At 44.5% G+C, this 16,191-nt stretch overlaps 1 protein-coding gene across 2 annotated transcripts in view; it reads right to left on the bottom strand.

Moving 5' to 3' along the window:
* vta1 (vesicle (multivesicular body) trafficking 1) overlaps window positions 1-16,191 on the bottom strand; it is a 113,496-nt gene that overhangs the window by 24,964 nt on the left and 72,341 nt on the right. For both annotated transcript variants that reach the window (XM_084031108.1, XM_084031107.1), the window contains exons 5-6: window positions 11,837-11,951; window positions 2,538-2,789 (exon numbers count right to left, since the gene is read on the bottom strand). In XM_084031108.1, coding sequence (XP_083887234.1) covers window positions 2,538-2,789; window positions 11,837-11,951 — 367 coding nt within the window. The remainder of the gene's footprint in view (window positions 1-2,537; window positions 2,790-11,836; window positions 11,952-16,191) is intronic.

A 16,191-nucleotide genomic window follows, 5' to 3' on the forward strand; every position in this document is an offset into this window, starting at 1 on the left:
CAAAGGACTTCATGACAACAGAGGTCAAGGCTTGGTCTGTAGTCTTTTAGTTTTGGGGGGCTTATTTTTTTGGGGATAGGGATGATGGTGGAGGATTTAACACAGGCTGGTACATGGCATCTCCAGTGAGGTGTTAAAAATGTCTGTAAACACTGGAGACAGCGGATCTGCACAGTGCTTGAGGGTGGAGGGGGAGACCGAGTCCGGTCCAGCTGCCCTGCAGGGTTTCTGCCTCTTAAACAGTCTGTTGACATCCCTCTCCAGGATGGAGAGAGGTCTTAGAGGGGGGGATGGGGTCTCAGAGGTAGGCAGGAGAGGAAACGCCTGGGCTCCTGCTGAGGTGGGGGAGGAGGGTGTGATGATCTGGGGATGGTGGATGGGGTTACGGTGGATGGTAACAGGACTACATTGTCTTTCGAATCTGCAGTAGAACTCGTCCAGATCTTTGGCCAGGTGTGGGTCGTCGATGGAGTGTGGGGAAGACTGTTTGTAGTTGGTGAGCAGTCTCAGGGCCCCATCCACACGTACTAAAACAAACTTTTTTTCACCGTTTTTCCTTGGCGTCATTTCAAGATAATCTGCATCCAGACGAATCCACTGAAAATGACTCAGAGCGCTGTAGTACATATTCCAGACCTATATGTAGCACTGTTTCTGCTACAAAAATACACCAAAAACTCAGAAGAAGAGACAGAGCTTGACCAGATGTTTGCCGTTGCTACCAACCATATGTGAGGTCACAAGAAGGTCTCCTAGCACAGTCTCCAGAGCCTGGAGGCGGACCAGGAGACCGTTACACCAGGAGAGCTGGACCCAGCAGCAGGACTGGTATCTGCTCTTTTGTTGAGGAGGAACAGGAGGAGCACTGCCAGAGCCCTACAACATGACCACATGACTCCAGCAGGCTACTGGTGTTCATGTTTCTCACCAAACAGAGGGTGGCATGAGTTCCTCTAGTGGGACCTGGTCTCACGGCCCAGCACCATGCAGCTCCATTGACATCCGCCAGAGAACACCAGAACTGGCAGGTCCACCATTGTCTCCCTGTTCTCTCCACAGTTTAGAGCAGGTTCACACTGAGACCATGTGACAGACTGAAAAGAGTCTGGAGACGACGTGGTGAACGTTATGCTGCCTTCAACATCATCCAGCAGAACCGGTTTGGTGGAGGGTCAGTGATGGTCTGGGGAGGCAAATCCTTAGAGGGTCCCACAGACCTCCATGTCATAGCCAACGGTACCCTGACTGCTGACTTCCAGAGGGTGGAGGCAAAGGCATTGATGCCATCAACTGGCCCTCACGGTCCCCTGACTTAAATCCATTGAGCCCCTATGGGACGTCATGTATCGGTACAATAGGGATGCCGCTAAATACCGCCAGACAGTCCAGAAGCTCACCGTTACCCTGTCTGAAAGGACCCCATCTGCCGACTCACCAGGAGCCCAGAGATACAGGTAGGCGGGGGCCAAACAGCCAAACACACTACTGAGCAAATGATGAGCTGCTGTGATGAAATTCACACCAGTTGGATCAGCCTGGGATTTCAATAGTTTACTTTGATTTTCATTGCAATTATGAATCCAGCCCTCATGGGTTGATGATTTGGATTTCCCATTGACTGTCGTTAGGTCATTTTGTTCTCAACAAATTATACAACGTATCAGTCTTCAAAGACTTTCAACTTGAATAAGAGCAGCGTACCAATTGAGCTGTCGAGACAGGATGCAAAGACAAACAATGAATTAGAACAAACATGTAGCAAAGTATATGGGGGCATGGGAGTGTATGATCGGCTTGTACTTCACCCACTTGTATTAAATCTGACACATTAATTCCCAGAAAATCGATATGATTCAAAAGACGTCGGAGCAGGAACTTTGACCTTGACCAGGAAGTTTGACCTGAAATCAAACACACACCCCGAAGCCAACACATATCACGCCGCTCTCTTGTGATCAATAACACTATCACACACACACCTCGCAACATCAACCTCCCATTTAATTTAATCTTCCTCACTGCAGGAATAGGAGATTACATGCCACACACACACACACACGGACACACCGACACGGACACACACGCACACACACAAGCTCCACATGGGAAACAACAACAAGCCTTCCTCTCAGCCGTACACACCAGTGGATGAGGAGGACACCTGAGAAGTGTGGTTACATAACCTTTTGTCTTTACACTCTGATTGCCACAAGGGCACAATTAAGAAGCACACTTTGTATAACTCAACATCTTTGCATCAATAATTACAAGCTGACCACAGACAAGATCCTATCCTCAGGAGGACATCGGCAAACGTTTGCACGACTGCAATGCTTGTTATTGAACCAGGACAAGAAGCTTATGAGGCGGCCGTTTCTCTTTATCTTTTCTTAGCTTTTACTTTCATTTTGTGTCAGTGTCTCTACACAAGAGACGAAAAAAGTTCAAGTTCAATTCCTAGTATGCGTCCGCATACTTGGCCGAATAAAGCTGATTCTCCAATTTTGACAACACAGCGTGTGTGGACACAAACGCACCTGTGGGTGGCGGCAGCTCGGCCGGAGTGTTGGCAGGTGCGTGGGCCCCCGGTGGGATGTGGACGCTGTTGTAGTTGGTGGTGGGGGGACCCGACGGTCCCAATCCTGGACTGGGAGTGAAGCCAATCCCTGGGGTCGGACCGGGACCCAAACCCTGGTCCTGTTCCTCGAAGGACCCTGAAGGAGGCCCTCCTCTGAAGGAACCCCCGGGGGAGAGACCTTGGCCTGAGAAACCTTCAGGTCCGTACTCATCTACCAGAGAGACAAAAGATGAGGACAGCATTGAGATTGTTGCACCTTTCCAGGACAATGTGATGTGAATGTTATTAAACATATAAGGAGGTGGTTTCAAAAAGACAAATCCAAGAAAGTATTTAACAGTTCATTCAATGCTTTGTGAACGGGACTATTTCTTTGTTCTAAAAGATCTTTTCACATTGTGGCAGCCAGTCTCTGCGTTTGTGTTCATGGACTACTGCTTTTCTCAGTCCACAACTGAATCTGTCAGAGCTTCCTAGGTGGATTAGGATCTGATGTCATAGATGAATTTAGTATTGGTATTTAATCTGAATATCTCTTTGTATTTTAGAGATATGCCCTGATCTGCTGTCTGCAGAGAAGCCCCCTCTTTCCACATCATGCATCCATGGATGAAAGGGGACAGTTGCTCTTAAAAACAATTAAGCACCTGGAAGGAAGCCCCACCCCCTCTCTGAAGCGTCTAGCAAGGCTAAAATTTGCTTTGTCTTTGGTGTGAAGACGGCATAAAGGTGCCTCGGTGCGTTGGGATCAAGCCTGATACTACATTGGGAGTGAGAACGGGTTGGTAGCTGTGTATTCATGTGTTTACCAGACCTCATCTCCTTCCCTGTTAACATGCAATACAAATAAAACTTGAGTGGATAAGAGTTCTATGCAGCTGTAAGCCACTCACATCTTTTAGATGAACCAAACAATCATGGCGTTTGCCCTAAAGCATCCACCGCTGATGTATTCATCTAATTGCTAACCCTTAGCTCATACCGAGGCGCCAGCACTTAAAAAGAAATGAGGTGCTAAACGGTAGAAATGAGATGTTTCTGCCACAGAAGGTGCTGAACAGCTCCGCTTGGTTTCAATCACAAACCAACTATCAGCTGACAGGGATTCAAAATGACTTCAGGTGAAGTTAATCAAAATCATACGGATGAGATGAAACCATTCACATTCATAGATATACAATCAGAAATAGGTTTTAGACATAAAACATGACTCAGCATAAAAAAAACGTGTGCAGCAGGACTGAACAGAACAAACTTTGGCTTTTGGAATTTTGGAATTTTTAATACTACATCACTAGCTCATGATGGTACACAGTCACATGGATGTGTTTAGTTGAAATAGGATCCTGATTAAATTTCCATTGACTTTGTTTTAGTGCTGAGAGACACAAAAAATGAACAACTCGTGTACACAAAACCAACAGAAACTGCCATGAGACTGTGTTGGAAGCAAAGTGGGAGGGAGGAAAGGAAGTAGAAATGTTGTTTAAAAGGAAAGAAGAGAAGTAATGGAACGTCCCCTGGCGTCTTCATCCCCCAAAACGAACCCTACTTCTCTCAGCAGCCACACCTCTCACTAAAAAACATCTCTCAACCACCAAAGATATTTTGACAGATTAAAACAATTTAGCTGGTTTTGCAGACACTGACTGTACTTGACACCATGTTAAGCTCCAACCTCTGTTATTACTACATTACAGGCAGGAAGGCAGGCGGGCATTAAGAGGAGATCTGACACTCAGACAACCGTCAGCTGGAATATTTGCTGTCATTAAACTGTGTGTTTATCCAGAGAAAGTGAAGCTGCAATTTAATTTCTATGGTGTCACATCTGGACACGCCGTTCTTCTACCGCCGACATAGAGTGTGTCTGCAAGACAACAGCATCAGATGCTGACACGCTGAATGAAAGACATGTTTCATTAGAGGGTACGGAATTAGTTTGGAAAGAAAAAAAACATACAAGAAAAGAAAAAAACATGGATATATGCATATGTATCATCAGGTGCAGATCACTTGTTTAAAGTATCTGGGGTGGATTAAGATTAAAGATAAGTGCTGGGAAGTTAAACAAACAAACTGAATCTACCGAGATATGATCATCAGTTTTAATCAGTAATGAATACAGCTGTTTCAGATTCAGCTAAATTCTTAATTCCATCCACCAAGAAGTTTTATTTGTTTGGTTGGTTGGTTGGTTGGTTTGTTTGTCAGCAGAATTAAGGGAAATCTACTCTGATTCTCATGAAACTAAGTGGAAGGGTGTGACATGGGTGGATGAAGAACACATGAATTTATGCATTGCATCTGGATTACTGGATTGATACAAAGTATTGTACATTTTAGAAATCTGCATGTACATATATTATATATATGTGTGTGTGTGTATATATATATATACATATATATGTGTGTGTGTATATATATATATATATATATATATATATATATATATATATATACATATATACATACACACACAGTATACACGTTGGTTTTGGTGTTCCCTAAGCCAAACGTTGGTTTTGTTGCTTAAACCTAACGTTTGTTTGGTTGCCTAAACCTAACACATATTTTGTTGCTAAAACCTTGGTTTTGTTGCCAAACTAATGTTGTTTTGGTTGTCTGAACCCAACGGTGGTTTTGTTTTCTAAACCTAATGTTGGTTTTGGTGTTCCCTAAGCCTAACGTTGGTTTTGTTGCTTAAACCTAATGTTCGTTTGGTTTTCTAAACCTAATATTGTTTTTTTTGCCTAAACCTAACATTGGTTTTGTTGTTCCCTAAACCTAAGGTTGGTTTTGTTGTTCCTGAACCTAACTGTACGTAGCTACTTTAATGATGATTGTCCTAAACATACCTCAGTGGGGTTTTTTTTGCCTAACATTCCTTTTATAATTTTCATGTCTTCCGTACTAATAGTAAAGAAAACCCGGAGCAGGCACAAACAATAGTTCCAATTGAAAGTCTTGCTGAGTGACATAAAAAAAAATGGACTTGAATTTTGTGACTATTTCATGAACTGACGTGAGACTACAGGACTGTCTCAGAAAATTAGAATATTGTGATAAAGTTCTTTACTTTCTGTAATGCAATTAAAAAAACAAAAATGTCATACATTCTGGATTCATTACACATCAACTGAACTATTTCAAGCCTTTTATTATTTTAATATTGCTGAATTTGGCTTACAGCTTAAGAAAACTCAAAAATCCTATCTCAAAATATTAGAATATCATGAAAAAGTATACAAGTAGGCTATTCAACTAATCACCTGAATCATCTAATTAACTCGAAACACCTGCGAGGGTTTCCTGAGCCTTAAAAACACTCAGCTTGGTTCAGTAAACTAAATCACAAGTATGGGGAAGACTGCTGATCTGACTGCTGTCCAGAGGACCATCATTGATACCCTCCATCAGGAGGGTAAGACACAAAAAGAAATTTCTCAAAGAGCAGGCTGTTCACAGAGTGCAGTTTCAAAGCATATCCACAAAAAGTCTGTTGGAAGGGAAAAATGTGGCCGGAAACGCTGCACAACCAAGAGAGATGACCGCAGCCTTAACAAAATTGTGAAGAAGAGCCGCTTCCAGAATTTGGGGGAGCTTCAAAGACAGTGGGCTGAAGCTGGAGTCCAGGTATCAAAAGCCACAGTTCACAGACGTGTCCGGGAAATGGGCTACAATAGCCGTATTCCCATGGTCAAGCCACTTCTGAACTCAAGACAACGGAAGAAGCGTCTGACTTGGGCTATGGAAAAGAAGCACTGGACAGTTGCAGAGTGGTCCAAAGTCCTCTTTTCAGACGAAAGCAAGTTTTGCATTTCATTTGGAAGTCAAGGCGCCAGAGTCTGGAGAAAGGCTGGAGAGGAGCAAAATCCAAGTTGCTTGAAATCCAGTGTGAAGTTCCCACAGTCAGCAATGGTTTGGGGAGCCATGTCAGCTGCTGGTGTTGGTCCACTGTGTTTCATCAAGTCCAGAGTAAATGCAACTGTGTACCAAGAGATTTTAGAGCACTACATGCTTCCATCTGCTGAAAAGCTCTATGGAGATGAGGATTTCATTTTCCAGCATGATCTGGCACCTGCCCACAGTGCCAAAACCACCAGTAACTGGTGCACTGACCATGGCATCACTGTCCTTGATTGGCCTGCTAATTCCCCTGACCTGAACCCCATCGAGAATTTGTGGGGTATAGTTAAGAAGAAGATGAAAGACACCAGACCTACAAATGCAAATGAGCTGAAGGCCGCTATCGAAGCATCCTGGGCATCAATAACACCTCAGCAATGCCACAGGCTGATTGCCTCCATGCCACGCCGGATTGATGCAGTAATCCGTGCAAAAGGATTCCCAACCAAGTACTGAGTGCATCAATGGACATTTTCAAATATTTGATTTAGTTTTGCTGTTATAAAATTATTTTTTTACTTGGTCTGAGGAAGTATTCTAATTTTTTGAGATAGGATTTTTGAGTTTTCTTAAGCTGTAAGCCAAAATCAGCAATATTCAAATAATAAAAGGCTTGAAATAGTTCAGTTGATGTGTAATGAATCCAGAATGTATGACATTTTTGTTTTTTTAATTGCATTACAGAAAGTAAAGAACTTTATCACAATATTCTAATTTTCTGAGACAGTCCTGTATGTTGTCTGGCTGGCTGGTATGTTGGTGTACCAACCACTCCACTGGTAAAAACCATCATTTAGAGGTTTTTATTCTATTCAAAAAATCTCTTCTGGTTGGTGTGATTAGCCAATGTCGCTGGTGAATTGTGGAAATAATCAGACACTGTGGCCAATTTGGACTAAAAATGTCTTCCTGCCATCCTCAAGAAGACACCCTTGTTTACAGCAGGATGATTCACAGGACAACGGCTCCACTTCTGCACACTGAGCCGCTCCACTGGGACAATTAGTGGCTGAGTGTCGTGCCAAAGGCCACTTTTGATAATGGTTTCTGAGCTCTGCATACTTGTGTGGAGACATCCGGCTGCCATGTGGAGGTTGACTTTTACCCTCAAGGCCTTTACACACCGGCGGCATGAAGAATAAACAACATGAAAATGCAAAACACTCATCTGCTAATATATTGATGAATGTGACGCTGTGAGATTATCCTCCTGTCGTCACTGACATCCTGAAGTTGTAGAATAAGGACCAATTAACAGCGGACGTTTGTAGGCATCTGGACCTGTATGACACCGCATCATATTGTAAGCGAGATCGGAATAAATTAATTCTGCCTTGCAGAAATGTAAGTGAGAGACGAGCAGTAACATGGCCGAGTAGCACGAGTGACACGAATAAACACAAATGACCCCCCCGTCATAACACAATATATATATATATATATATATATATATATATATATATATATACAGAAAAAACAATACTGTAATATCAGTGTTGTTGTGTATCATGCAGCCCTAGTGTGAACCCTTCAGATACATGACAACTTGGTCCCAGAACACATTCTTTAAATTTTACAACTCAGGATTGGAAGTCGTTTTCAGTCTCCAGCCTTCCACCCTCCGTCCATTCCTATCCTCTTGCTGCACATGGCCCCCTGCCAGCCAATGAAAACTCAGACCAGAGCAGCTGTGAGACAATGGCCTTTCTGTAAGTACCACTGGTATATTTGTGTGTGTGTGTGTGTGTGTGTCAACCACAGTTATACTACTCTCTAGAGGTCAATTAACCCACTTACACCGTTTCATATGACTGCAGTCTCACAGAGGACCGTCCAACAGAGGAGCCTGGTGCTGACACCATGAAATATAAAGATGGACTGTCGAGAACCGGAACCACAAGAGCTCTGCTGCATATTGACCAAATGGAAGCCAGATTATTAAAGACTATAGTCTATGTTTAGACCTTGTGTCAGCATTCGTCTAGGTTCAACTCCGAAAAATGACATTCCCACACTGTATTGTGAATTATGTTTTAAGGGGTGTTTTGTTGTGGACCCTGTGACATATCAGTATTGGTTTCAGGAGTCTCCATTAGTCCATGTAGGAAGATCTGTGGTGGTGGACATTCTCAGCTCAGACTCTAATGAGTCTAATTTTAGATGATTTTGTAACATTGCAGCTGCTTGTGTCAGCTGGATAGAAGAGGAATGCGTTAGTTGTCTGATGATGGAACATTATTTAAATTTTGGTCAAATAAAAAGTGAGTGTGTGCCAGGATGAGTGAGGCCCTGCCTGTCTCCTCTCATCCTGACATAGAGGGATACAGCCCACCAATCAGCAGACACATCCAGGGTCCGGCTGTCCGCCCTGCTCCCACTCATCATGATAGCATCTGTCTGAAAGGCGTGGCCAAACAAGCTTCTCCATTCTCTGCAGTGATGTCACCTGGGCTTTTCTGCAGAATCACAGAATTTCAACTCAGCCTACACTCTCTGCTCATTGTTTTATTACATTCGGTTTAGGGCTGCATATATATAGGGATACATCAGCTCATTGTTAATAGCCATTATTAATCCACAGCACATTGTAGAAGCTAACCCCGTCTCCTACTCAAGTTAGTTTCCATCAACTAAACTGCACTCTCAACTTTTCCAGGGAAATTCCTTTTTTTTCCAGACCAAACAGTCACAGTTTGAAACGTGAACAAAACAAAACAAAAGAACTACAAAGCTACAAAAGAACATAGTTTAGTATCCACATCATGGTTTGGCTGAAGATGACTATGACATTGAAACTTGATTGTAACGGGACACTAACATCCGTCTCCTGGTGGAAGCCCTGTGTTTGTTGACCCGTCCCACCCAGACCTCCTCCCAATGAAGACTCCCCCAAGACTCCTGAAAGTCATTTGTGATCAAGAGCAAACGTAATCCACGAAACATAATCCTTAATACTTAATTTCATTGCGTGGGGATGTCATGAGGTCACAACCCTGTTTTCTAGTGAACACACACAGAAATCCAGTGCGACAGAATAACACACCATGACATCACAATGTCTCTGGTTCATTGCATGTCACACCTCTTCTCTTGTCATGTGTCTCGTCTCGGGCAAAATGCCCCAGAGCTGCAATATGTCAATTGTAAAACAGTATTGTTTACAGAAGTGTTGAAATGCTGATAACATCCTGATGCAGACACTAAGAGAGAGAGAGAGAGAGAGAGAGAGAGAGAGAGAGAGAGAGACACACCAAGGGAGCAGGACACACATCTATGTGGATGATATCCACTAGTGGGGATAAACTGTCATGATGTCATCACTGACACAGGGGCCCCAATGCATCCTGGGAGAGAAGGAGTGTGTGCGAGGGTGTGAAAGTGTGAGAGACGTTAAAGGAAAGCAAAGTAAAGAGAGTGATGAGTGAAAGACTGTTTTCATAGTGTGTGTTTGTGTGCAGCTGGGGATTCCTGAAGGTGATGAAGTCAGCGGCGAGCAAGCGATGTTTGTGTGTGGAGCGAGTGGGCGTGGTCGAGCAGATGGCCCTGGTTTTACGGAGGAACTTGACGTGAGAAATACATTTACTGTTTGGCCTACGGGGAGGAGAACCGTCTGTGAGCACGAAGGTGTTCGCGTCCACATGTCTGGTCTACTCCTGGGGCTTGTGATGCAATCTCTAGCCCTCCAAGAGCAATCTGAAAACGAGTCCAGATGCTGCAGAGTCCCACATGGCTCGGAATAAATCCTGCTCGTGGCTGAAGTCACCAGAGTCCTGCAATTATCAGAATAAGCACACTGCTCTCCAGGAGGTCTACTGTCTTTAAATGTGACTTGTTTCCAGAGATAACAAATGTTGTCATCTTCTCTCATCACGGTCTCGAGGAATGAGGGAACTCAGTAAGGGGGATTCATCGGATTCAATATTTGCAGGCTGTCAATTATCAACGTTTATGTCAGTTCAACTTCAAGACTCTATGGGAAGTGGGCATGGGAAGATATGAAAGATTCATGTCACCATAATCCTACCCAAAATAATTGTCATTCATTATAATATCCTGATAATCTCCAACGTATGATTAAAACTCTTTAGTTAAGAAACAAGTCACGTCACAGTCAAAGACAAGAATTTTTTTTTTGTGAAAAACAATCAAATCATATAAAATATCATAAATCTTAGGGTCTCCCTGCATAAAAAAAGTATAATTCAATAAAAAACAAAATGTATTTTGGCATACTGTATATTTTAAATCCAGCTCTGTTTTTCACTCGTCTAAAAATGACAGTCAATCATCAATTGTGACGACATTTACGATGACTATTTGTGAGTGTTTTTTAATCAGGATCCACGATAAAATATGATGTCGTCACTTCCCTTATGGGAAGAGATACATTTCTCCACATGCAAAACCCACCAATGGGGGACGTCACGATGACTGGACCACCTCGTATACAGTCTGTGGTTACAATATAGAAAAAAAATACAATCCATAATGAGCAGGAATGTGAGAAACAGTATAGAAAGTGAAAAAGATGGAAAAGATCAGATGGGAGGTGACTGAAAGAAATGAAAAACATCTCGAAGTGGTGGACATCAAACTGAACTGCCACGTCTGATAATATTTGAATACAGTCGGTAAATCGGAGCGCTCAAGCAGCCACTCCTGCAGAAAGCCATCATTTGGAGCTTCTAATCTGTTGCAAATCTATTGTTTACTGTTAAAAGGGTGAACTATCGGAAGAAATGGTTCCTGTGGCAACCAATCAAAAAGGTTAGTTTCCCACAGAATGCTTCTCAGAATTCAATGAACGTTAAATGCTGCCGTGGCCATTTTGTTGTCCAATGTATTCCGTCAATCTTCTCTGGATCTAGTGCTGTTTTCCTGTGCTTTTCTTTCCCCTAAAGGTTATATTTTATGGGGGAGGTCTGGCATGAGAGGCCGGAGCTTTTCAACGTGATCAAAGGTCAGGCATCTGATATGAAGGGGAGCAGAGAATAATACAAGGAATATCACACACACACACACACACACACACACACACACACACACACACACAGTCTTATTATGACTGTAATCATGTTGTTCTATCTCACACTCAAACAGAAGCTGATTTCAGACATATGAAAACGTTCCTTATCTGGTCTCCACACACTTCTAACCCCTAATTTTTTGCGGTTTCTACTGCAGGGTGTTCCTACAACAGTCCTAAACTTGATAAGCTTCACATACACACACACACACAAATGCACTGACACACTCACATTCACCTCGACAGAACCATGTCAACAAAGGAAGCTGGCCTCAGTGCACTTAAAAAAGCCGGTTCTTGTGTGCCATATCAGCGTGTCCCACCTGTTTTCTCATCCTCGTCCATACCGATGGGCCCGGCATGAGGCATCTCTCCGTTCTTCAGACAGTTGTGGATGTATGTGGCCTTCCAGCGGGCATACTTCCTGTGCTGAATGTTCTGGTAGAGAGACATAGAAGGGGCTATTAGTCGTGTTGTGGGTGAGTAAAGGTCATATAATGTAGATGGGAGTCGGTGAGAGTAACATGGAGGTTTGAGGCAAGCAAGATATTTGGTTTTTGGTAGTGATTGTGAGGTGGGTATGTATAGACAGCAAGCAGCATGGTCAAGAGTAAATGTAAGAGGTATAGTAAGGGGCAGTTGGTTGTGGAAACTTCCAACTATTCCAGCCCAGTCTAATGGCAGGACACACAAGTTAAACGCATTCATGTGACTATGCAACATCCAGACGTAGTATTCAAGATTGTAAAGGACTACTTATGCAGGGTTGCCAACTCTCACGCTCCTGGCGTGACACTAACTTTTCGTTCGTGTGCGTGACAGCGTGAGATCGATGGCGAAAGCGCGAGTGTCACACCAGGAGCGTGAGAGTTGGCAACCCTGATTACAGTGAGAGGTTGGGGGGGGGCGGAACTTTGATTCGTTAGGCCTACCTAAACCGCGTTTGTTTTGTTGCCTAAACCTAGCGTTTGCGGAGTTGGCTAAACATAGCGCTCACACTATAAATCACACTATTTGTCAAAAGCAACACTTAAATATTACAATAAATCAGATTATCAAATTGCACTATTTATTAAAGGGATAGTTCGGAATTTTGGACATAAGACCTATTTTCCAAGTGAGCCGGTGTGTTCCAGAATTTCATTCAGTTCTTCTAGTTGCCGAGTTCGCTTATGCTATGACTAGCGCAAGTCAACGGTTCTTAGCTAGACAGGCATTAAAAACAGTCTTGCCCACTCCACAGTGCACCCGAGGCAAATCAATTAAAACACTAGACTGTCGATGTACATATCTGTGTTGATAGAATAATATTTGAAACAAAACTAACCTCGCATCGCATGAATCATCCATTTTTTGAGGAACTAATTTCTCAGCAGCAGCGGAACTTTACTTTGCTCCGTCGGACTCAAAACTCTAAGACGCGCCGCCCGAAATACTGCCCGTAAATACTGCCCGTAAATAGGCAATCGAACCAGGCCAAACTGTCTGCACTTATACCCCCAAGGCTGTCTGAAAAGCCCTCGGAGCTCACTCAAACACCGGGCAGCCCACGGCCACGCAAAGCCACAATTACGCACCACGAACCCGGACCACTGCTCCGTCCAGAGAACCGTAAACCCTCGGACGCATTGGGGGATTCCCTCCGGTAAATAGACACATGAACACTGACGAATAGTCGGGCCTCGTGCCCTCAGAGCTGGGTGAAAAGCCCTTGGACCGCAGACCAACACCGGGCAGCGGGCAGCTCCGCGAATCCACACATGCGGACTCTCCGTCGGACTCAAAACTCTAAAGGCAGGAACACACCGGCCCAACCGTTGGACGTCTGAAGCGTTTGGAGAGGCTCGGACGAGGTCGGGAACACGTATGTTTGGTGTGTACAGCTGCGTCGGAAGCTTTCGGAGCCGCGCGGACGTTGTCTGATCAGACTGAAGGTGCGTGTCCACAGGCAGCGGTGTTTCCCCGCGTCCCATTCATTGTCTATGTGAAAAGCTGTGCAATGCATTCTGGTAGCGTCGCGGCGAATGTCGAGAGACGGCGCGCGAGTCGGCCGCTCCTCATTTGCCTAAAGTTGAAGTCGAATCTACTTTATGCTAATCAGAGGCGCCGGGCTCGACTCGCCGCCTCGGGAACGCTCGCGAACGCTCGCAAAAATGTGTTGTTTAAAGGAGAGCGCCTGTCAATCATCCTCTAGTGGCAGCCCACCAAGCGTGCAATACTGGGAAGCGGCGCGTCCACTCGCGTTTAAAATCGCCCCTGTGGACACGTACCTTGAGCATGCGAAGTCTGAGGAGGTGGGCTGTTGGACGTCTGAGCCATTGGATACTCTGATTGGCGGTGTGCTAGCGAATCAGAGTATCCAATGGCGGTGTGTGGGCGGGGCGGAAGTGACGATGGTAAACTCCGTATTACTCGTTCCCTACTGAGACGACGTCTTCGTAAAATAATGAGCCCGAGAGCACACAACGCGAGTGTCACCCTAGCCAGAGCCATCTTTCCAGAAATGCCAAGTATTTAGTCCACAAAGGTCTTCTCGAGTCGAACGAATACTGAACCAAGACTGTGTGTGCATTGTTTTTATCTGCACTCCGTTCCGTCATTTCCTGTTTTCCTGTTTTGGAGTACTGGCACGAGACTAGCGCCACCCGCTGTTAAGAAGGCTTATTGCATCTCGCGCAAGCGCAGAACGTACACGCTGCTGTGGTGTCGGAAGCACGTCGAAGCGGTGTGTACAACGCAACTTTTCTGCCGAACGGGTTGCAGTTGGACGTCTGGGCGGTGTGTAGGGGCCTTAAGACACGCGGCCCGAAATACTGCCCGTAAATAGGCAATCGAACCGGGACGAATTGTCGCGACTCATGCCCTCAGACCTGGGTGAAAAGCCCTTGGACCGCAGACCAACACCGGGCAGCGGGCGGCTCCGCAAATCCACACATGCGGACTCTCCGTCGGACTCAAAACTCTAAGACGCGCCGACCGAAATACTGCCCGTAAATAGGTAGACCCGTAGACCCGTGAACCCTCGGACGCGTTGCGGGGGATTCCCTCCTGGCACCACCAGTCTGTTTGTTCGGTCCCGGTTCTCAGCTCCAGCGGGGGCTATTTCGGTCTCTACAGACGCTCGTTCACGTTCTGCCCTTTGAGCATCCCTCTCGCGCAATTCTTCCTCTGTATATTCAGGCTCGTACAGGTACGGTTGGGTTTGGGTGGAAAAAACTCCTCATCAGAGTCTTCAAAAGTTTCAGTATATTCTCCAAAAGTGTCCATTTCTGTGAGATTGGAGAAACTAGCACTGCAGGCTACTCTGCGTCTGTAGCAATGACAGCAGGTAAACAAACTATTATAGAACCGGTAACTTATAAGTGCTAGGTGATATCACTCCGTCGCTGCCATAGCCTACTAGGAAGTATGACACGCTGCTGCTGCTGCTGAGACAGACTCAGAAATCCTTAAAAATGCAAGGTTGGTTTTATTTAAAACATTCTATCAACACATATGTACATCGATAGTCTGCCGTTACAATGGATTTGCCTCGGGTGCACTGTGGAGTGGGCAAGACTGTTTTTAATGCCTGTCTAGCTAAGAACCGTTGACTTGCGCTAGCCATAGCATAAGCGAACTCGGCAACTAGAAGAACTGAATGAAATGACGTCTCAAACACACCGGCTCACTTGGAAAATAGGTCTTATGTCCAAAATTCTGAACTATCCCTTTAAAAAGTAATACATAAAGATTGTAATACATTTATTAAATTGCAATATTTGCAGAAAAGCAGAACTTAAAATTGCAATGAAACATTGTGTCACATCGTAATACTTTTTACAATCACAAATTGAATCAAGTATTGTGATAGTATCAAATGAGCAGATAAGCATATCTCTGTTTGGTGGGGCAGTTATTTGGTTAATTGGGGCAAGGGTGGTAAATAATATATGAAAGGTGAAAAGTGTTGAGTAGACCACAAGAGGTGGGGCAGCAGATTTACACCGACATCAAGCTGATAACAATGAATGTAGGAATTCCTGCTTCTGCCAGATAAGCTGCAGCCATTGTTTCTGCTCAGAAACAACTGACTGGAGCAGTAAAGGTCTTTCTGAGGCAAGGTTGTGTTTGTTCAGCCTCAGTTAACATTGCAAAAGGTAGTCATTTCTAATCAGTGAAAGAACACCCAACCACGCCATGGACGGACGGGAACTTATACGTCTCTGTTACAACATATCAAGATTAAGGTGACTCAACATCAAGGTATTTAATATAAAAAGGGAATAAACATGAGTTCTGCCAGGACAGGGAGGTAGCAGTTCCCAGGCGGATGATGGATTACAGTCCAGGGCTCAACAATAAGGATTGCCCGACGTCCCGGGGCAAGTAAAACGCCATGTCGGAAAAGTAACTATGACAACCCGCTTGCCCGTTCGGGCAAGTGGAGGACTCGAAGCAAAAAACAAACAAACAAAAAAACGCTGCAGTCGGTTGATGAAGAACTAGGAGATGGCTGCGTACGAGCTCAAGCGTAAGCGAACTTTTCAAGCATCCTGGAAGAAGGAGTTCCCCTGGGTTATACTCAAGGATGTGGAGGAATCACCGAGTATGTTCTGCGAGGTTTGCCTTAAGTTCCCGTCAACGGCGGATAAAAGCGGTTCGTTTTTTAAAGGAACGTCATCTTTCAGAAAGCAGA

The sequence above is a fragment of the Eutrigla gurnardus genome (genome assembly GCF_963514095.1).
Source record: "Eutrigla gurnardus genome assembly, chromosome: 16".
NCBI lineage: Eukaryota > Metazoa > Chordata > Actinopteri > Perciformes > Triglidae > Eutrigla > Eutrigla gurnardus.